General features: G+C 41.1%; 1 protein-coding gene across 8 annotated transcripts in view; it reads left to right on the top strand.

Moving 5' to 3' along the window:
• The window catches only part of dock9b (dedicator of cytokinesis 9b), a 57,675-nt gene that overhangs the window by 24,286 nt on the left and 11,685 nt on the right, over positions 1-21,704 (top strand). For 4 of the 8 annotated variants that reach the window (XM_028571973.1, XM_028571976.1, XM_028571971.1 and 1 more), the window contains exons 3-38: positions 1,209-1,298; positions 2,643-2,725; positions 3,898-3,967; positions 4,650-4,745; positions 5,570-5,704; positions 5,874-6,048; positions 6,390-6,445; positions 7,309-7,383; positions 7,537-7,677; positions 8,275-8,619; positions 8,730-8,812; positions 9,157-9,279; positions 9,369-9,448; positions 9,550-9,737; positions 10,310-10,375; positions 10,947-11,039; positions 11,459-11,570; positions 11,839-11,957; positions 12,798-12,884; positions 12,999-13,088; positions 13,215-13,330; positions 13,683-13,752; positions 13,859-13,984; positions 15,062-15,133; positions 15,227-15,373; positions 16,119-16,202; positions 16,325-16,436; positions 16,559-16,737; positions 17,039-17,146; positions 17,245-17,356; positions 17,702-17,832; positions 18,883-18,997; positions 19,096-19,162; positions 19,753-19,800; positions 20,303-20,442; positions 21,558-21,673. In XM_028571973.1, the coding sequence (XP_028427774.1) occupies positions 1,209-1,298; positions 2,643-2,725; positions 3,898-3,967; positions 4,650-4,745; positions 5,570-5,704; positions 5,874-6,048; positions 6,390-6,445; positions 7,309-7,383; positions 7,537-7,677; positions 8,275-8,619; positions 8,730-8,812; positions 9,157-9,279; positions 9,369-9,448; positions 9,550-9,737; positions 10,310-10,375; positions 10,947-11,039; positions 11,459-11,570; positions 11,839-11,957; positions 12,798-12,884; positions 12,999-13,088; positions 13,215-13,330; positions 13,683-13,752; positions 13,859-13,984; positions 15,062-15,133; positions 15,227-15,373; positions 16,119-16,202; positions 16,325-16,436; positions 16,559-16,737; positions 17,039-17,146; positions 17,245-17,356; positions 17,702-17,832; positions 18,883-18,997; positions 19,096-19,162; positions 19,753-19,800; positions 20,303-20,442; positions 21,558-21,673 (4,050 nt within the window). Of the gene's footprint in view, positions 1-922; positions 1,105-1,208; positions 1,299-2,642; positions 2,726-3,897; positions 3,968-4,649; positions 4,746-5,569; positions 5,705-5,873; positions 6,049-6,389; positions 6,446-7,308; positions 7,384-7,536; positions 7,678-8,274; positions 8,620-8,729; positions 8,813-9,156; positions 9,280-9,368; positions 9,449-9,549; positions 9,738-10,309; positions 10,376-10,946; positions 11,040-11,458; positions 11,571-11,838; positions 11,958-12,797; positions 12,885-12,998; positions 13,089-13,214; positions 13,331-13,682; positions 13,753-13,858; positions 13,985-15,061; positions 15,134-15,226; positions 15,374-16,118; positions 16,203-16,324; positions 16,437-16,558; positions 16,738-17,038; positions 17,147-17,244; positions 17,357-17,701; positions 17,833-18,882; positions 18,998-19,095; positions 19,163-19,752; positions 19,801-20,302; positions 20,443-21,557; positions 21,674-21,704 lie in introns of those variants that run through there. The other 4 variants (XM_028571978.1, XM_028571972.1, XM_028571977.1 and 1 more) reach the window with 3 other exon arrangements.

Raw genomic sequence — 21,704 nt, 5'->3', positions numbered from 1 at the left:
TTGCAAAACGTCAGTTTAATTGAAAAAGTTGCAATGGGATAAAATAATAACTGCCAGTTAACACCAGTACGAGGCAGTAATGCAACATAAGGGATGCCAACTGCCGTAAAACCCTTAAGAAGAATAATAGGAAGACAAGGAAGCTGCGCTGTGAGATATAGACCTTTTTCATGGCAGACATGTTGACATGTCATAGTAGGAAAGTGTATTCAAAACCATTAATGGTGGCTGCATTCCACTTAAGAGAGGCCCTGGTATTGTGCATGCTGACTCACTGAAATCGCTTCCTGGGACACTTAAGTTAAAGTTATCAATTTCAACTGTGCTTTTCCTACTGTGACAAGTCAAAATGTCTGCTGTAAAAAAGGTCCATTGTTTAGTTGAAGTGTGTTTAAAAACTCTGAGCAACTGGACTGTGCGTGAGAGAGAAGCCGTGCAACCAGAGACATGCAGTCAGAAAGTGTGTGAATGTATTGGGGTTGGGACGATTTGTGCCTCTGTACCGATTTGATTCTTTAACCATACATTGGTGCCGATTTGATTAGTATTGCGATTTTCATTTATTGCGATTCAGTAGAATTAAACAAAAGTTGAATAATACACTTCTAGAGACAATATATCGTGAGACATTTAAAAAAAAACTGTTTACCAAAAAATAATTTCATTTGTAAAGAAATGCATAACTTTTTAGTTACTCTGCATTTTATGCTTTCGCTCTGTTTTGCTGGAAACTGATATGATGTAGTCGGCGGCACCCTATAAACTAGAAATATTAGGGTGAGTCATTGGTAAGAAAGACATCATAAAAAATATAGATTCTAGGGAAGGGAATCAATTTAACAAATGGCCACAAAACAAATCACGATACATTCACGACACATTCGTGTGAGCAGTCGTAAAATGACTGTTTGTAAATCTGTCCTGGCTATGGTTTGTGCCGAGGGTGTCCCACGGTGGCAGCGAGACCTGCTACAATCGCTGACCTTCCTTTTTGAAGGAAAGTACAAAGAAGTGCCATATGGGGATCAATACAACTTCATATAATCATGAGGCGCAGTAACACCAACACCGAACATACACCCAAAGCAGGAAATGGTTTACCATGTGAGTGAATTTGCCCTGTTGTATTAAAAACACCAGCAGGATGGCTCTGCTGTGACAGTCTCTATCAGTCTGTTTTCATGCCTGCTTTCCCTTTCTCTCCTCAGATCTCCTGCCTGAGGCGCCAGGGCAGGACTCTGTTCTCCACCGTGCCAGAGACTGCAGAGAAAGAAGCTCAGTCGCTGTTTGTCCAAGAGGTAAAACTAATACATACCTGGACGTAAGCCTTCTTTGTTCATTCTTTATCCCTTGGTCTTGGCCAAAGCCTCAACCTCTCTGCCCTGACCAAAGCCCTAGTCTATCCTTTTGTTTGGAGCACAGCCAAACGCAGGTGCTTCGCCTCTGTCTGGATAATGCAACTGGCTCTCACACCCTGAAAGACCTATCAGAAACTGGAGCGCTTCAGACACGTATCTAGCCAACCGTTCATTCTGAATTGTGTATGGATCAAGCACAGCTGATTGGATTTCAGAGGATGCTAGTGTAAAAGAAAAGTGTTTTGTTGACCGCTCCCATGATTTACAGATGAGGGAAAACTGATATGGTGCACGTCAAAAATGTTGCTGTTAGCCTTTAAATGAACTTCTATTTGTGTTCTCCGCCCTCACATGTTTCCTGACAGTGCAGAGGATCGGCTACAGATGGGGTCCACAGTTCAGTGGTAGTTCACGTCATGCTGTTTCAGAGGAGCTGTGTGCTGGGAGAGTTGGGGTGCGGCCTGATAGAGCCTGATAGGGGATAGTCCCCCATGGCTGTAGCGAGAAATGACATCATAACTACATCTGGAGTAGCTGTGAGACCTTATACAGATGGGCTCTTCCCTGAATTTATTTTTCTACTTTTTGGTGACCCCTTGCCTCCAGTCAACGTGTATTTTAGCAATTCGCAGAACTGATAAACACACATTGGAATATCTCAAACCAAGTGATACCACTGGTGCTTGTTTTTGTTGTAGTTGTGTCAAGTATTAAGGTTGCCTCCCTCCTCTCTATAGGAAGAAATGAAAAATGTAATAACATAATCCCTTAAATTAACATTTTGACTTGCAAACTTCCAGGGAATTTTATTCGCTTGAACAGACGATGACAAAAACAATCAATCGATAAACAACTGCATTGGTCTGAAATGAATAATTTTACAGAAAAGCCCCATCTGGATGGGATTGATTTCTGTGGAGGAGATGAGGTATTTTCAATATTACCTGCGTTGGTCAGTGATTTTAATCCAGTCCGAAGCACACGTCTGTTATTTTCCACCGGCTACCCCAGTAATATTTACAACCCCTATGTGCACTGAGCTTCAGTTGGATGTGATGTATTTTAGTGGTTTTACCATAGTTGCATCTGCTAAAGCGCCTTCAAGTCTTAAAGTCTCCCTTAAAAGCAACATTCCGAGTTAATTCTTACTAAAATGTTTTTGGATAGAAATCCAAGGTTGTTTTAGAAACCAGAGTCTGTCGGTGTCTGGACCACGTATGTACGTACTCGTCTTAATTTGCTCTTGTTGACCCCTCACCCCCCCTTCACTTTCTGTCTCTGCAGTGTATCAAAACCTACAAGTCTGACTGGCATGTGGTCAATTACAAGTATGAGGAGTATTCAGGAGACTTCCGCCAGCTCCCAAAGTGAGTGTGTGTGCTTCAGCTATGCTAACAGGTGCTGTGAGGTGTAGACCATTTTCCTGGCAATACACATTTAAAAAATCAAAAAACTGGAGGTAAGGAGTTTGATATGTTACTGAGTTGCATCATGGGAAATGTAAGTTTTGAAATTCTCGACCCACACTAGCCCCGTTTTGGGACAGTCTCATTCACTGTATGGGAGGCAGTCATGGATGGTTCATAGAAAAGCTTAGGAAAGTGCAATGTCCCTTTTTTTTAATTCAGTAGTATTCAGATTTACACCTTTACTTACTCTGCCTTTAACCCTGTACTGTTCAGCTACTCGTCTGTTTTGTCCATTGCATAGCACACAATGCTGCAAAAACCCTCCAAGGGATATTGTAAATCTTATATTGTTCAGTGACAGTGCCCTTTGTTTACAGCTCAGTGAATGTTTTAGCCAGAACTCTAGAAAGATGGAAATCTGTGTAACAGAAGCTCCAAGCTCTTCCACAACAACAATAGAAGGCTTCCTATGTTTTTCTACCAAGGATAAGCAGAGCTATTTTGGGACTGCTGTTGATTGATATCATTAGAACTTAAAGGAAATCCCACAATCCTTAAAGTATGTGTCCTTGGTCGAGCCACTTTCCTAAAGGACAGGAATGTGCTTTACAGATGTTGTGTGTCATGTTTAAAACCTTGCAGAGTAAAACCTAGACAAGTCCTGGCCTTGACAAAACATTTGATGCTAGTAGTTCCCCTGAGCAAGCTGGGTCTTGTAAAGGTCAAAGGGCAAACTGTCCGCCTGGGGTTTGAGCTGCACTTACAAAAGCAGCTGCAGTATCTGGGCTACATCCTGTAAAGCTAGAAGCATTTCCCCCAACCCCCATAATTATTTCCTAAAATTAACTATAATATAATATTTGGCAATTACATTTACACGTACAAGGAATGGACAGTCTGCATTTAAACCATCCTAACTAATTACGATTGTGTGTGTGTGTGTGTGTGTGTGTGTGTGTGTGTGTGTGTGTGTGTGTGTGTGTGTGTGTGTGTGTGTGTGTGTGTGTGTGTGTGTGTGTGTGTGTGTCCATAGCTTGCAGTACATGTAAGTCCTTGGGTGATATGTTTTAAGTAAACTGAGGTTGAACTAAGTGAGCAAGGTCTAAGTTATCTTTTCCCTGTACTTTCAGTAAGGCGTTGAGACCTGAGAAACTGGCAGCTCACCTGTTTGAGGTGGATGAAGATAAAGAGAAAGATGAGGTGAGTCCACCAATCCCAAACCTTTTTCTTCTTCTTTGTTTAGGGAACACGTCTGTCCCATAGTCTTCTCACAATTCACTTCTGAAATAAGTTTAACCTTTCTCTAGGCCTCAACAAACCCTGTTTAAACAGAAACTTGATTACAAGGGAATGCAATAGAGCACAAACTATTGAATTTATTGCACAACATTGTATTCATTTATTTAATTTCACTCCTTTATTACAAGGCAACCTTTGGATCTTTTGTTTAATGTTCTAGGCCCTCGCCGTTTCCCAGAATAGCAGACATCTTCATGAAATTAGTAGCATTTTAAGGGCATATCTCCTCCCAATAATTACCTCACTTCAGGCATTGATTTAACGGAACACCAGTGACCTTTAATGGACACACTGTCACAGCTAAAATCCCCTGAGATTAGAAAAGTGCAGTGTTGATCTAAATGTTGCTTTTAATGAAGAGCATTCTTCTGAACAGACCGTCAATGTGGGCAGTCAGCATATTTTCAACCTTACAGTGTGCAATTAAATTTATGTGAGAGCATGTATGTGTTTTATCCATTAATGGAGTAGAGGGAGACGCATACAGACATACATGTACTGTATGTAATTCTCATCTGTGTTTGGTTTAATTTAAGTGTAAAATACACATGCTAATGTGTGTTCTTTGCACCTCCTCTTGCAGGACACAGCCTCCCTCGGATCTCAGAAGGGAGGAGTGTCTAAACATGGCTGGCTGTACAAAGGCAACATGAACAGTGCAATCAGTGTTACTATGCGGGTGGGTACGCTAACAGCTTTAACCACTAAAGGCAACACTTTCACAGCCCCTTCTAATATTGTTAGTAGTGACTGTAGCAGTGTTGATAGTTATGTAAATACACACTTTTTAGGCAATGTGGTTAAAGGGGCACTACACAGATTGTACACATGAAGTAACTTGGCACGAGGAGTACTACTAAGTTTGTGGAAACAGTTGTATAATGTTTTCTGTAGCTCTGGAAGAGCGTAAAAGATTAAATAAATAAAATGCATTAACTTGACATAATTATTGCCTTGAGAGCTCACACAGCTCTGCGATGTTTACACCAAGGAGAATGTATTCCTGCTCCTCTTGATCATCCATCAATCTCTCTACAGTAGCCTCTTCATATATACATTTTTTTTTTAATGGAAGACTGCCTTGCCCATTGTGTAATACTTGGTCTGCTAGTCTTTTTTTCTAAATCAGTCTTTTGGCATGCAGAAAACTAAGATCTATCATTCGTTCCCTTTTGATCAAATTGGATTGGTCGTTCTGGATACCATTGTTATGTAAAACGTTTTAGGTTCTAGTATTGTGTTGACAATATTCGCAAAAATGTTTTCTGTGTCATAACTTTCAATGTTGGGTAAATACAAACCTTGGTCTTTCTCCTGTCCATTTGTCTTTTTTCTCTCTGCACATGTGGAAATCAAATTAGCCATTGCTTACGGTAGCCCATTACTTGTCGTACTTTATCATTTTACCCTTGAGCTTTCCCATGCCCCATCTCCACCCTTGGGGTATTTTTAAAGAGAAAGAGGCCATTTGGGATGTTAAAGTTCTCTAGTTTCATCCTCTAGTCCTTCAAGAGGAGGTACTTCCATCTGGCCCAGCTGGGAGATGGATCCTACAACCTCAACTTCTACAAGGATGAGAACACCTCCAAGGAACCCAAAGGAACCATCTTCCTTGACTCATGCATGGGGGTTGTTCAGGTAAACAATCGTATGCACTGGGGCTTTTAAAACCACCGCCCCCAGAATATGAATTTAGAAAAAGTGTGCATTCTTTAAGCTTCTTGTAGAAAAGGGGCCTCTAGAGGCCTGGAATGATAATAATAAAATGGACTGTATGACATTAATGTTAGCATTTGTGTTCTTTCAGAACAGCAAAGTGCGTCGGTTTGCCTTTGAGCTGAAGATGCAGGATAAGAGTACGTTCCTGCTGGCTGCAGAAAGCGAAGCAGAGATGGAGGAGTGGATCGGCACCCTCAACAAGATTCTCCACAGCAGCTTTGAACAGGCCATGCAGGAGAAGAGGAACGGAGACCTGCATGACGGTGTGTTTTTGTGCACTTTATTTCATTGCTTTGACATCTTGTTTGTTTTATCAGCTCAATTATTACTGCATGTACTTATTTGCCTGCCTTACAGGGTTTGTGTCTGCATTTGTTTGTCTCCATGTCTTTTGATGCTTGCTGCACTTGGCTTCTTTAATTTGCCTGTAGCCGATGGAATAATGAATATAGAATAATAATCTCCAGGATGTTTCCTTATGATAAACAACTTTATTATCAATATTTTTTTCTTATGTAATGTTCACCCCTCATAGAGAGGCCAACACATTATGATTTTATATAATTGTATCAGCTAACAGAGTTAACGTTGATCTCTCCAACAGATGAGGAGCATGGAAAAACAGACCTCTCCTCTGGAAGTTTTCAAGACAGCTTTCAGGTAGCCTATTTTTTTTCTATCAAATTACATGTTAAAACAATGCTCACCACCTCTGTTTAACCATACAACAAGCCACACCATATGGATTAGTCCACATACTGTAGACTGAAGTGCTACGTATGTCTGAAGGTGCCACAATGATCCTAACTTGGAAGCAGTCTGAACTGTAACAGCTTTGCTTTGAGTGGAATTGCTAAACAGCTGTATTTACTGCAACCAGGTTTCCTGTTGGTGCTAGCCAAGCAAACATCTGGTAAAGTGTGTATGGCCTCCTTATGCAGAGGCCAGATGATGCCAACACTGGTGCTAAACAGGAGTGGAACGTGGCAGTCTGAAAACAAACATTTAAAGGCATAGTCTGATTTGCTGTAATAAAGTCAACCTATAGAGTTAAATCTGCTCTAATCAATAGTTTTTTATCAAAAATGGATCAAATGACTCAAGTGTCCTGTGAAAGAGGTTGCTTGAAGTGACAGACCTACAGATAATTATCACCCAATTCCTCTCAGCTCTACTGGGTGTTTTAGCGCCTTTCAGCTCATCGTTTTGATTTTCCATCCCACAACTTACAGTAAATGTATTTGTTGACTCTCACACCTCAACATGGTTTCAAGCCACTGTTCTGATAAAGAAAATGCATGCAGACTTGGACTTTGCAAAGGCAATGTGATTTTACATTGCACTGGCTACACTGAATACATTGTCCTTGGATTTCCTGACTACATTGTTCATTCCTCCATTTAGTTTGATACTGTATATCCAAACCAGGCCTCTGATATGGACACCATGATATATTTCATTCCACTTTCTTTTTAATAACGAGCTGTTGTTGATGTTAAATACATTAATGCTTTGTTTAACAGACTGCCAGAGATATTGAGTCTAAAATGAGGAGTGAAGCTCGCCTGAAACTGTTCACTCTGGACCCTGACACACAGGTGATGAAGAATACCTGACTACAAAGCCCTGTGCATGTTGTGCATTGTTTAAAGCAGTGTTTAAATACTAACTAGCACCACAGTCAATTTATCGATTTCATGGCCAAAATTGTGCCAGGGCAATTTCAGCCTTCTAACATCTCGTTTCCACAGAAACTGGACTTCTCTGGCATTGAGCCAGATGTGCGGCAGTTTGAAGAGAAGTTTGGGAAGAGAGTCCTAGTCAGCTGTCATGACCTGTCTTTCAACCTGCAGGGCTGTGTTGCAGAGAATGAAGAGGGGCCAACAACTAATGTATGTTTCAATTAAAAAAAAAAAAAAAAGTTGGTGTTAATTACAACCTGCACTCTTCTTGACTTAGAAATCACACTTCTATGAATGGACATGTATTTGCAAGTACAAAAACATGCTTCCAGCGTCATTTGAGGAAAGGTCCTTTATAAAACGAGGGCGAGGTCCGAATCAGTTATGATTACAGACACTTCATATGGCCCACTTGGCTGGACCCCATCAAAACTGGTGGTGTTGGCACGAGGAATGGCCGCTACCATGGCAACCAGTCTGGGCCTCCCACCATGAATTAGCACCAGGACAAGGCTGGTTTCCTGCTGTCACTCTCCAAGGTCTCTGTCTCTGTAGGAAGAGGACTCCTTTTACACTCGGCACTCAGCTGGGAAACCACAGCTATTAGCTCTGCTACTTAGGAGAAACACACACACACACACACACACACACACACACACACACGAGTAATGGAAATGCATGGTGGAAAGAGTGAATAGAAAGATGAATTACCTCAATGGCACATTTTGACTTGATGGAAAATGAGAAGTGCATTAGGTTACTTTCTTTTTTGTTTTTCATCACACAAATATTTCCCTTTCATCAAAGGTGGAGCCTTTCTATGTGGTCTTGTCCCTCTTCGACGTCCAGAACGGTAGAAAGATCTCGGCCGACTTCCACGTGGATCTCAACCACCCTTTGGTCCGAAAAATGACGTCAGGCTCTAGTAGCAGACAAGACTTGCACATCAATGGCAGTTGTGACGGTCCCCTGGCTGGTCTCAGGCAGGGCAGTGGGCTCCCAGTGGGTGCTCTCCAGTACCCCAGACAGGGGGTGTTCTCAGTCACGTGCCCCCATCCAGAGATCTTCCTGGTGGCCAGGATTGAGAAGGTCCTGCAGGGGGGGATCACCCACTGCACTGAACCCTACATGAAGAGTTCAGACTCCGCCAAGGTACACAGATTAGCATAGATGACGAAGACGTGGCTGTATTTAGTGTGCTCAAGTCATCTCAAATAATTAAATTGTAAAATAAATCCCCCTGTTTTCTTCCCTGCCTGCAGATGGCACAAAAGGTGCTGAAGAATGCTAAGACAGCCTGCAGCAGACTGGGACAGTACAGGATGCCTTTTGCCTGGGCTGCAAGGTGACGAAGACCCCACCCCCTGCCCCCCCCTTCAAAAAACACATCAACAAAGGAATTTAATCCAACTGCAGCATGACAGAGAACGAATGAGAAGAAAGGGCTATTACTCATGATTTCTTGCATTTAAGGAAAACCTTTAGCTTCTAAAAAATCAAGGGGACTTATTCTCTTGTGCCATAATACGAAACATAGTGATTCCGATTTAGGATGCTGCAAAAAAGAAACTGTGTGGAAACTGTCAAATGAAAGTCAATGGGCCTCTGAGACATAAATCATTAAACCACTAGTGTAGAACTGAAATGTGCTCTTTTTCCAGTAGATTGATTATTTGTCTGTCCCTGCAGGCCTGTGTTCAAAGATGCATCAGGAAGTTTGGACAAAAGCTCTCGCTTCTCTGCTCTTTACAGACAGGACAGCAGCAAGCTGTCAGACGAGGACATGTTCAAACTGCTGACTGACTTCAGAAAGTATGCTTTCCCCCCCTCTCTTAAATATATCACTATAACTGCTTTTGATACATTGTTGTAACTGCTGTTTCTGTCTGTTTTCCCAACAGACCAGAGAAAATGGCCAAACTCCCTGTGCTCTTAGGCAACTTGGATGCAACGATTGACAGCGTGGCCCCGGATGTAACCAGTAAACCCTCCAAATATTTACAAAATCACATTAAATTGTCTATTTATAGTCATCAGACATTAACCTTGAACCCAGTGACTCCTCTCGTTTCCTGCCTGCAGATTGTGTCACTTCCTCCTACATCCCTGTGAGGAACTTTGAAGGCAATGGGCCTGAAGGCGCTCTTCTGGAGGTGGAGGAGTTTGTACCTTGCATCGCTAAGTGCTCCCAACCATTCACCATCTATAAAAACCACCTTTATGTGTACCCAAAACACCTCAAATATGACGGACAGAAATGCTTTGCTAAGGTAAACGCAGTATGGAGCATAGGAATACATTGGCCTTAATGTTAACGTTTTAAACAAGAGGAAATAGGGGACGTACCTTTTTAATTCTGAGCTTTTCTGTTGCTGGTTAGATGATCTGCTGAATCTGTATTTTGCCCTTTGCATGCAACATAAAATCATTCCAAAACATACGACTTATCCGTTTTGGAAAGTGATGCTTTTGCTTGGCTAGCATTCTCTTATCATCATCATATTGTGCTCCTGTTTACTCTATGAAACAACTGGCAACTCCCTCAGGCTTGTTCAGCCAAGCAGCAGAGCTGGCTAGAATTATCCTTACAGAGCAGCAGCTTCTGATTAATACAGGGTTGGTATTTTTACTGACAGCGCGTGTAGGAAAACAACCTGCCTTCTCTCCCCCATCCATCTCTCTGCCCTCTTATTTTAAATAAGAGCTGGCAATCCTTTGCCTAAAATATTTTCCCCCTCTTTATAGAGAGAGACATAGTAAAGGAAGTGTCTGGCAAGAATTGGTTCTAGGCCAACAGGGGATATCTTGGAACTGTTTTTTAACTTTTGTCTCCCCTCTCTAGGCGAGGAATATTGCAGTTTGCATTGAATTCAAGGATTCTGATGAGGATGAAGCCCAGCCGGTGAAGGTGTGTTTACATCACATACTGTACATCAGAAAATGCTGTACACAGTTATCATTTCAGTTCTTTGCATACTGCCCCTGCAGAATCTAAAATGGCAAAATCCAAACCAACAGATGTGTGGACTCGAATCATGTGGCATGAAGTCATATTAGACTTCTGACTTGATTTGACAAAAAAAGACTTGCAAAAGACTTGTTGGTCTTGACTTAGGACTTTATTTGGGTCTCAACTTGGGATCTTTTTAGTCTTGGTTAAGGAACTTGACTTTGTACTTGATGGTCTTGACTTGGGACTCGTTGGTCTTGACTTGGGACTTCGCTTTAGACTTGTTGGTCTTGACTTTAGACTTGTTATTCTTGACTTGGGACTTGACTTTGGACTTGTTGGTCTTGAGTTTTGTCTTGACTTTAGACTCGTTTTTGACTTGTGGTCTTGACTTTGGACTTCGTAGCCAAACCAAAATAGCACTTTCTACATTAAACCATATTGTGATGACTAGGTTTGAGATGAGAGTGCATGATGACTTCTCTCTCTGTCATGTTTGATTATCTCCTACCTTTCTAATCTAATGCAGTGCATCTATGGTCATCCGGGAGGTCCTCTCTTCACTAAGCAGGCATATGCAGCTGTCCTGCACCATCAGCAGAACCCAGAGTTCTATGATGAGGTATGTCTGTGCTCATGTTACTCATCAGTTTTATTAATATAATGCATTCTGTACTATGCTTATAATGGCTAAAAGCCATCAATGGAGAGAGTCAGATATGCTCTATGACATAAGTCAAAAAGTTATATATTTTTTTGAAAGCAGTGTGTTCTGAAGTAGGTACCTCTCACCTCCTCATTAAGTTTCAACACATTTGAAGTCAACGTTAAATTCTCACCGGAAATGCTCCGCTGGTAGCCTGGTTGACACCAGACCCTTTTCAGTTGTAACTGAGAGTGCAGGGCGAATCTCAAATTTGCCGGAAGTTTGTCAGGGTTTTCCCAGGCTACGCCGCTGGCAATTTTCACTTAGATTTTCCTGAACAAAGCGACCTCTGTATTAGGGAACCAACCCTGGGAATCTGTTTTTCTCACCTTCAGATAAAGATAGAGCTGCCTACTCAGCTGCATGAGAAGCATCACCTTCTCTTCACATTCTATCATGTTAGCTGTGACAGCAACAGCAAGAAGAAAGACCTGGTGGAGTCTCCAGGTAGGCTGCAGCTTTCAGTCGTGACTCATGTCTCCCCCCTCTGAATAAAAACACCAGCGGGTATTTTAACAAAAACAATGCAATGAGTTCATGTAAATATCTGGTGTGCATAATGTGGGACAAAGCAGTTTATACTAATACTTTCCACAGTCTGATGGTAGTTTTTATGAGTGTCCCCAGTAGGTGGGGATATTTGAAATTGTGATATTCATGCTGCAGCCTCCCCAGTATTACCACTACTTCACAAATGCACCTGCTTTGCACACAGTGGGTTCAGCATGGCTGCCTCTGCTAAGGGATGGCAGAGTCATCATGAATGAACAGCTGCTGCCTGTGGCCGCCAATCTGCCCGCGGGGTACCTCGGCTCCCAGGATGGTGTCAACAAGGTAAAAAAAGATTATCAACATCTGTGTGGAATTGGCATGCACTAGGGCTGCACAATTAAACAGATTAGATATTTTCCTCATATCGTGCAGCCCTAGCATGCGCTTAAAGTCATGAGAGGGCTGTGAAGGTCTGTCTAGGTATCATCTTGTTTATGGCAAGTCATTGATTGTTCCAATATTCTGTTTAAGTAAAGGATGTATGTGCTTTAGACCCAAAGTCAAAATATTTCCCTGTATTGCCCTCAAACAATTTTCCAAAATGGTTAAGATGGGATTTTCTGACATTAGGATCTGATGCAGTTTGTGGTTAGTGGTTAAAGATTTTAGTAGCTGTGATTGGATTGGGACCTTGCAGAGGTCTAACCGGCTTTTACATGAAATGCCTGTGAAATCTGATCAGCATTAATATGTAATCTATCTCACCATTAGAACCCCTCAGTGTTGTTTCTTTGATGCAGGGCTAATGGGTTTAGTCTAGATTGAATTAATATGTACACAAAAGTGGCTAATTGTGCATAATGCTTAGTGCTGATTTCAAATGTAACTGCTTGTGTAAGCGTTTTTCTCAAAATGATTGAGCCACAAAATCAGTTGTTTTGTAGGATATCAGTTATAAAATAAACATACAAACCAGCCATTCTTTCATAAGAACTCTAGTTTATTTGTTTTGTTGAACACTGCAGCCTTATGGCAAAACAGTTTGTCCTCTTATTTCACAAAAAACTGTCACTGATTTGTCAATTATGTCTATGCATTAGCATTTAGAAATGCTTCTATAAATCCACACCATGCCGTTTTTTAATATCCAATGCAGTAATTGTTGCCCACTTGTCATTCTAGAACTCTGGCTCGGAGATTAAATGGGTGGACGGAGGAAAATCCCTGTTCAAAGTCTCGACTCATCTTGTTTCCACAGTTTACACTCAGGTATTTGTACATTATATACATTAACACTGCCTGCTCATTGTCCTTGGATACAAACATAATCTCAATTTACTTTAAAATGCTAATAAAATGTCTTCAAATAAAATGCTCTTTTAGGATCAGCACTTGCAAAACTTCTTCCACCACTGTCAAATCATGGAGCTGTCAGAACAAGCTTCAGAGGGAGAGCTGGTGAAATACCTGAAGGTATTCTGGCCTTTAATTTCTAAGGAAAACACGGGAACACACCCTTTTTGTTCATGCCTCATCAAATACAATCTTATAATCTTGCATCTATCATTCATTCTCTTCTTACTTCCTCCCCTCTCTTAGAGTCTCCATGCGATGGAGGGTCATGTGATGGTCAACTTTCTGCCCACCATCCTTAACCAGCTGTTCTGTGTCCTAACCAGAGCCACACATGAGGATGTGGCTGTCAACGTGACCAGGCAAGCTATGGGTTACGGCAATATTTTTGGTCTCTTTTTAAATTTGTGCGGAGAAAATTATAGTAACAGCACTTTCATCTGGTTCTCAATCCAAAGTGCATTCCCCTGTTTCTCTTTAACAGCCTAAATCCCTTTTCTCATTAGACACTCACCAATGGCTAGCACACTCCATGTATGTGTCTTTTATCTCAGTTGTGAGTGTGACTAGTCTTTGAAGCTCTGTAGGCAGTGTGAAAATGAGGCGTTAGTGCCTTGGAATGAATAAATTGAATTCCTATCTTAGATTGTTCCTTCTAGCCAGCCTTTGCTCCTTCTTTCTTGTTTTATATTTCTTTATTTGTTTTTTCTTTAGGGTGATGGTTCATGTTGTGGCACAGTGCCATGAAGAAGGGCTTGAACATTACTTGAGATCGTATATCAAGGTGCAGTCTTTTCTCACTATATTTATGCAGAACATATATTTGTATGTTCCTGTGTTTCTGTAGAAAGTAAATTGATACAATCAGATTCCCCCATCTCTACTCTCAGTTTGTGTTTAAGCCAGAGCCTTATTCCTCCACCAATGTAAAAACGGTTCATGAGGAGCTGGCTAAAGCTATGACAGCCATTCTCAAGCCATCCACTGACTTCCTGACTAGCAACAAGCTCCTGAAGGTAAGAACTATTACCTCACCTTGCTAAAGGTTGTAATGCCTTCATTTTAAGCATTCAATTTTAGGCAGATTATTTTACACCCTCAGAAAATCATTGGTATAGACTATAAATGATACCTTAAATATCATTAAATATATTTTTCAATTACAGATAAAAGCTAGGCAAAAATCTGTAAATTAACTTGTAAAGCTGTGGCTATTGCTAGCTTTTACTTTGTGTATAGCTTTCTTGCTTGAGCTGATGACTTGGTTTAGTTTTGTAGTTACTTCAAATTGTATTATTATACATTTCTATGGCTTAATATTTATATGATAAAACAGAAGTCAATAAGTCTGATTCTAAACTCAATTTTGACCAAATGTGTAGTTGATTTCTTTTGTATGCTTCCGTTTCACAGAGAAGAGTACGAAAACCCTGAGAGGCAAGTGAGAAACATTCTGGTGATCCATTTTCTGGGCCAAGTCTGAGCTCAGTAGTTTTCTCTCCTGTGTTTATGACTTAAAAACAGGAGAAAAATGGTTTTGACAGGGTAATCTTTTATGTTCCTACATTTTTGTCTGTGAAACAGGTGGGGAAAAGTTTTAAATAGGACTATAACTGCACACATGTCACACACAAAGAAAGACATGACACTTATGATGCATAACTTGCTATACCCTGTACCTTGTGTTTAGATTGCATGGAGAAATGTAGAACATGGGGTAATGGTGCACGTCAGCCTCTTGTGGCCAAAATGAGCATTACAACAACAAACATTTAGGATACTGATATGACAAAAAACAATTCACCTGCCAAAACTTTTTTAAGAACTTAGATTGTCCTGGCATAACCTTTTTTTATTTTTAAATCTGTTTTATCTGTTAAGTCCTAAACAACAGAGATACAACTATTTAGAACAGACTCAGGAAATGGACCAGATGTTTTTTTTCCTCACTTGCCTCTTATGGCTTCTGTACAATTGATACATTTTCCTACAAAATACCTTTTCCAACCGAGGTTAATTACAATTTTAGCATGTTACAAATGAATTCACATTAAGGGTGGTAGTTTCCCTTGCATTGACTGTCTGTGTTGCAGTACTCGTGGTACTTCTTTGAAGCTCTGGTGAAATCAATGGCTCATTATCTCATAGAGAGTGGGAAGGTCAAGGTAGGTCTTGTTTTAATCTTTTCATTTTTTTTTTAACCTCATTTCTCTAAGCCTAAATACTCTCCCCGTTTTCTTTTTATTTCCCTTGACCAGCTCTCCAGGAACCAGCGTTTTTCAGCTTCTTTCTACCATGCAGTGGAGACCCTGGTGAATATGCTGATGCCACACATCACCCAAAAATACAAGGACAACCTGGATGCGGCTCGCAATGCCAATCACAGCCTGGCAGTTTTCATAAAGGTTGGCACTCTCCCAATGCCCTATTGCCCTTTTGATATGTAGATGAATATGAAAAATTGCCCTTTGGTTTTGGATAAACATGAAACGTGGTTATGGTGCAGTGGATATGACACATGCCTTTGCTGTGGGAGACGGTCTGGTTTGATTCCCACTGCGATACATCCACCAATGTGTCCCTGAGTAAGGAATATGCCACCGTTTGTTCAAATAGGGCTTATCACGGTCTCCCCTGGCTGTAGATAGGTGGGCCAACGCATGTTTTGTCTCAGTGCAAGTAATTAGGTGTTTTTTTTTGTCTTTTGTTGGCTCACTTTTACTCAGAACATGTTAACCGGCAACATAGGATTCCATTCACTACGCTAAGCTAACTAGCGGTGGCGCTACCGGTGTTGCACCGGACTAAAACGATGCATGCACAAAAAATGCATTGGCCCACCTATCTACAGCTAGGGGAGACCGTGATAAACCCTGTTTCAACAAACGGTGGCGTATCCCTTTAACCCCTAGTCGCTCCAGAGGCGTGCGGCCTCTGACATATGTATGTAGCAATTGTAAGTCTCTTTGGATCAAAGTGTCAGCTAAATGACATGTAATGTAAACGTCAAGGACTGTAGAGATATGTTTAAATAATTCTCACAGCAGATTGTTTGTTTAATGATTAATATTATTTAAAACGATGATTTAGTTAAATCCAAAGAAATCACTACATCTGATTTTATAATGTTGATCTCACCTTTTCACTCAGCGCTGCTTCACCTTCATGGACCGAGGCTTCATATTCAAGCAGATCAACAACTACATGAACTGTTTTATGCCTGGAGACCCAAAGGTTAAACACTCTCCTGCTACCATCTTTAATGTTTCTATTCAAGTGATTAAGTATAAGGTTAAAGCTAAATTGAAGCCATACAAGCTTCCCTAAAATATATTTTCTCTTTTTATTCTTTCAAGACTTTGTATGAATTCAAGTTTGAGTTCCTGCGGGTTGTTTGCAACCATGAGCACTACGTCCCTCTTAATCTGCCCATGCCCTTTGGAAAAGGCCGAATTCAAAGGTTCCAAGGTAGATTAACGTCCCTTTCGTCTAGGTGGAGTGCAATTCATATTCTGCTTATTCTCTGCATCCTTTTTCTATTTGTATCTTTAATTTGATATATTATTTCTGTTGATTGATGCCTGCTGCAGATCTTCAGCTGGACTATTCTCTGACTGATGACTTCTGTCGAAACCACTTCCTGGTGGGGCTGCTGCTGAGGGAAGTGGGCGCTGCTCTTCAGGAGTTTCGAGAGATTCGTCAGATCGCCATCCAGGTGCTCAAGGGGCTGATGATCAAACACACGTTTGACGACCGCTATGCCGCGAAAGTGAGTTTGACAGCTCTCGACCTTCTTTACCGTACTTCGAACACCCCCTGCACACATGGAAATAAACAGCAGTTTGTTACAACATAGGTTCAACATTGCACTATTTTGTCTTTGGTCTTAGAGTCAGATTTTGCTTTTTACTTGTGTTTTTTTTTTTTTTTTTTTTTTAGCTAATGAGCATTGTTGGAGGTGCCTGAGGCCTTAGATTTTCATTGCCAACGACTACTTATGTTGTATATGCACAGTTTTTGTGTCAGTTTTGTGGCTACATGACTCATGACCACCTACTGTGTCATTTCAGAGCCAGCAAGCCAGACTTGCCACCCTCTACCTTCCTCTGTTTGGTCTGTTCCAGGAAAACGTCCACAGACTTGACATTAAGGAGTCCGCCCCTCTCAGCAACCACAATGTAAGCCTGACACCTAGTGGCAGGAGATGGAATAGCAGCTTTATCCATTTTTGGAGTTGCAGAGCTAAATCAGCTCACTTTGTTGCTTTCTGTCCCAGAATGCCAGGGAGGATTCTCTGGTACCCAACTCCATGGTGACCCCTCAGAAATCTGGGAACTGCATAGAAAATGCTCTCCACAAAGATGTATTTGGAGTCATCTCTGGAACAGGTAAATCCTCATTCCACTATCTTACCGTTGATAACAGCTAATGCAGCTGAAATGCTCTTGTAAATCTTCAAAATTAGCAAAATGTTCTCTCAAAGATCTATTGTACCCAGGCTATTACTTTGTTTAATTCTAAATATAAAGCTGAAACTTCAGCATCATAAAGCTAACATCCCTTTATTTTGTCCAGCCTCATTTTCCATGTGGACCACAAACAAAACACTTGCTTTTGCAATTTTCAACTTGGCAGAAAATATATATGCTCTTCTGTAAATGAACTTGTACGCTGTAGATTTATCCCGTCTTCTGACGTGCAACAGAGTATTTTTTTTTGTGCTCTGTCTGCAGCCTCGCCTCACAGCTCCACTCCCAACATGAGCTCAGTTCACCATGCAGACTCCAGAGGCTCTCTGGTCTCCACTGACTCTGGAAACAGCCTGCTAGACAAGAGCAGTGACAAGACTAACTCCCTGGAGAAGGTAGATAAATACTTGAATCATAGGCTGAATGACTACTTAATTTGCAAAATTTGATTTGTGATGCAAGGCCCTGGGCTGTGAGACCAAATGTAATAACAGTGGATGAAAGTAGTGCCAAATGTTGGCGAAACCCAAGGGTTAAGGTAAAATATAGTTTTGAAAAGCTCTCCCATACACTTGATTTATCTTCACTCTTGGACATCCACACTGTCTTCCCATCCCCTCCTCCAGAGTTCCCACACCCCTTTTCCTTGCTTTGTAACTTTCCAACCCCACCAAAAGGAGAGATTTACCAGGAGGCACTCAGTCAACGTGCCCCCTCTCCCCCTGGACCCCGAGGACATAGTCCCACCTGTGAACCGTGCGACCAAGCGGGTCACCATGGACTTCTCCCTCCTCTCGGTGCCCTTGCCTGACCTGCTGCACGACAGTGACAGTGATAATGACAAACAAGCTGCAGGCCAGAGGGTGGATGGAAATCATGAGGAAAACATACCTAAACAAGTATTCGGTTTGGCCTTTGACCTCTTCACCAGTGACTTTTGGTTACAATTGTACAGCAAATTTAGGATATCTAATGATTCAATAAAACCAGATCATCTGATGCTTTTGGGTACTTCTTTGTGTCAGTGAATTTCAGTTTAGAGACCAAAACATTCAGTACTCAGATGGCTGTACAATATGTCCAAAATCCTCCCAAAGTTCCTCCCAACATCCTTCTCTTCAGTGTGTGCCACATCAAAGAATGTGGGTGCTTTTACAAATGTGGATGTTGAGCTGACAGCTGACTCCTGAGCCCTTTTCAGTTATTTCCTCAGATGCTGTAAAGTAACTGTAAACGTGTTTCTTCAAAACTGCAATTGCTGCTGTTATCTCAAAGCACAGAGCTGCTGCAGCAAATGTGCTTTCTTGTGTACTTTCTAAGGAAAATACTTGACATTTCTCATCTCTGAAGTTTGGGTTGTTTAAGTGATATTCCTAATCTCTTCAGTCTAAAACTTTTTCTCTTTTCTTTGTTCCGTCTCTCGCGACTTCCTTTCTGTGCATCAGAACCAGTGTGTCTCGGCTCTGGGCAGCAGTGTGCTGCGCTGTGACAAACTGGACCGGGACGAGATCAAAAACCTGTTAATGGGCTTTCTGCATATCCTCAAGAGCATGTCGGAGGGTAAGACTGCCTGTCTGAGTCATTGTACTGGATTTTGGCAACCGTTCATATAAACAACCGCTTCGTAGTAATCTTTTCTTACCATTTCATCACCTCAGAGGCCCTTTTTGCATACTGGAACAAAGCCGCTCCCTCAGAACTAATGGACTTCTTTACCTTAATAGAGTAAGTACAGAACTAGACAACCTTTTTAGAATGTATTTTATATGTATTTATAATGTGCAGTTGAGAGTGAGACATGGGTCAAATTTGTTCAGCATCCCTTTAAAAAAAATAGTTGCTCTGATGTCCTTAGACGACAAAAATGTTTGTCAAAAATTCCATTACATTATATTCATTCATTTCATTGAGTTAAATCTTTTCTATGAAATCGATCAAATATGCATTCATTTTCAGAATCTTAACTTTTTTTTAACCTTGCCCAAAATTTGTTGTATGCATTAAAAAAAGCCAAAAATGAAATTCTCTATTTGCTGAAAGTAGGAACCTGTGCAAAATGGTAAATGGACTGCATTTATATAGCGCCTCTCTACCTTACCAGACAGAGCACTTTATAATTTGCCTCTCCTTCACCTCATTCAAAATAAAGTGTATACTGATATAAAGCATGCTTGTTGACCTTTGTTCATTGATAGAACGTATTATTATGCATAGTCATTTCTGATTATCATATGAACTTGCTGTTCCTCAAAGTGAGATGTAAATGAATTTAGTAATGCTCTCCAACTGAGCTTCTCCTCTCGTCTGTCCTGCAGAGTCTGCCTTCATCAGTTTAGATACATGGGGAAGAGATTCATCGTCAGGTAGGGTGTTCAAGGAAATAAATGACGTCACATATCTCATTTCACACTGAATTTATGAATTCATTCTTGAACTGATACCAATTATGTTCATCTATGCAATAATATGACTCGCCCTCATGCACAGACTTACAAACAGCAGTCCTTACTGAATCTTTTAACCCCTTTCTTTGATTTGGTCTCTTCTTCTGTAACACTGCTGGCAAGTTGTTTTGTGGTTAATATCGCGGCCCCAGGCCCCTCCTGCATGGGTAAGACACTGCTGTATTTTTGGTCCACTTCGCTGAATTAAATGCATGATGCTGCCATTTATTTCCTAGTTTTAATACCCCATTACATTCTAGCAATTCATTTATCTGCTGGGTTTCTTTCTATTGCTGTTGTCTTGTGTGCAACACCAGTGAGACATTTCTCATTTGATTTGTGTTAATCTGATCTGTATTTGCTGTCTTGTGAGTTGAACTGACATCCAAGCCTACGGATAATGGTATTTGTCTTCTGCCAGCAGGAGCCAGGAGGGGGCAGGGCCTGTAGCTCCAGAAAGGAAGTCTCTGACTCTGCCTGTTTCTCGTAACAGGGCGGGGATCTTGCATGCCCGCCTTCAGCAGCTGGGAACTCTGGAGAACGCTCACACCTTCAACAACAGTAAGCCTTCCTGTCCTGTTCTGATTTATATAGAAGAAAAATAGTGGGAATAAAAATGAATAAAGCAATTTTTGCAGTAAAATATATTTTCCCCTCCAGAATTGACACAGCAAACATCACACTACTTCTTCTCAGAGTCATAACTCAAAGTACACAGACATCGTACACACTGTTTTAATCAGCAGAACTCACGTTTCACAGTAGTGGCAGATGTCCATGAATCTGTTAAGAACTTATAGCAAATAGGCGTCCTTCTGCTCAGCAGCTGGTTCAGTCTACTATATAGTCTATTAGGAATTATTAAGGAAGTACTAATTAATGATTCATTATCAAGCTTATCCCGATTTACCACTTGTTTCTTAATTAATTAATAATTACTTACTCTGAAAAAATGGATTAAAACATATAAACTAATTGTTCCTACTTATCAAAATTGTGTTTATCTTATAGTAAATTGGGATGCCTTTACTGACCCCTTTTGACAGCCGGTAAGAGTTGCAATAACACTAGTCTATATACACAATGTTCCACTTAGGGGATTGCTCTGGTACCGCCAGAAATTCCATCGGATGTCCCTCTTTCGGCCGGATGTCCGTTACCTTCCACTGTTTTTGTGTTGGCGTTCTAACCTCCGGTGGATTTCTGAGGACTAATGGTTAACTGCTCCTCAGATCTCTGCAGGGTAAATCCAGACAGCTAGCTAGACTATCGGTCTACTACCAGTCAGTTTTGTTACACGACTAAAACAACCTTTGAACGTACACGTGTTCCACCAAAACAAGTTCCTTCCCGATTCTGTTTTGCAGAGTCACCATCATTGTGTCCGGGGCTTAGCTCCGCCCAAGATGATTGTGATTAATTTAAAGAAATGCATCCCGGAATGCTGTGTGGACTAGCCAGACCCTCCTTGGCAGCACTGTGAAGGGTCTGGCAATGCGAGCTTAAAATGACAATGACAAAGCTTATCTCCTTCCATAAACAAACAGAAATGATAAGTACACACAATCATTTAATCATTGGTACTGATTAACAGGATAATCAAGCAGATGATGTGCTAAGTATTTATTGCGCTAATAAAGCGATATCTCTACCGGTGACCATGACTTTGTTTACAGTGTACTCCCATACGGAAGCAGACGTAAGCAGCCAGTGCCTCCTAGAGGCCAATGTGTCTACAGAGGTATGCCTGACTGTGCTGGACACACTCAGCATCTTCATCATGGGATTCAAGGTATTTCCTTTTTGATAGTGAGACAAAGACA

This window comes from Perca flavescens, chromosome 24 (genome assembly GCF_004354835.1).
Source record: "Perca flavescens isolate YP-PL-M2 chromosome 24, PFLA_1.0, whole genome shotgun sequence".
In the NCBI taxonomy this organism is placed as follows: Eukaryota; Metazoa; Chordata; class Actinopteri; order Perciformes; family Percidae; genus Perca; species Perca flavescens.
This window is presented reverse-complemented; position numbering and strand designations above follow the sequence as displayed.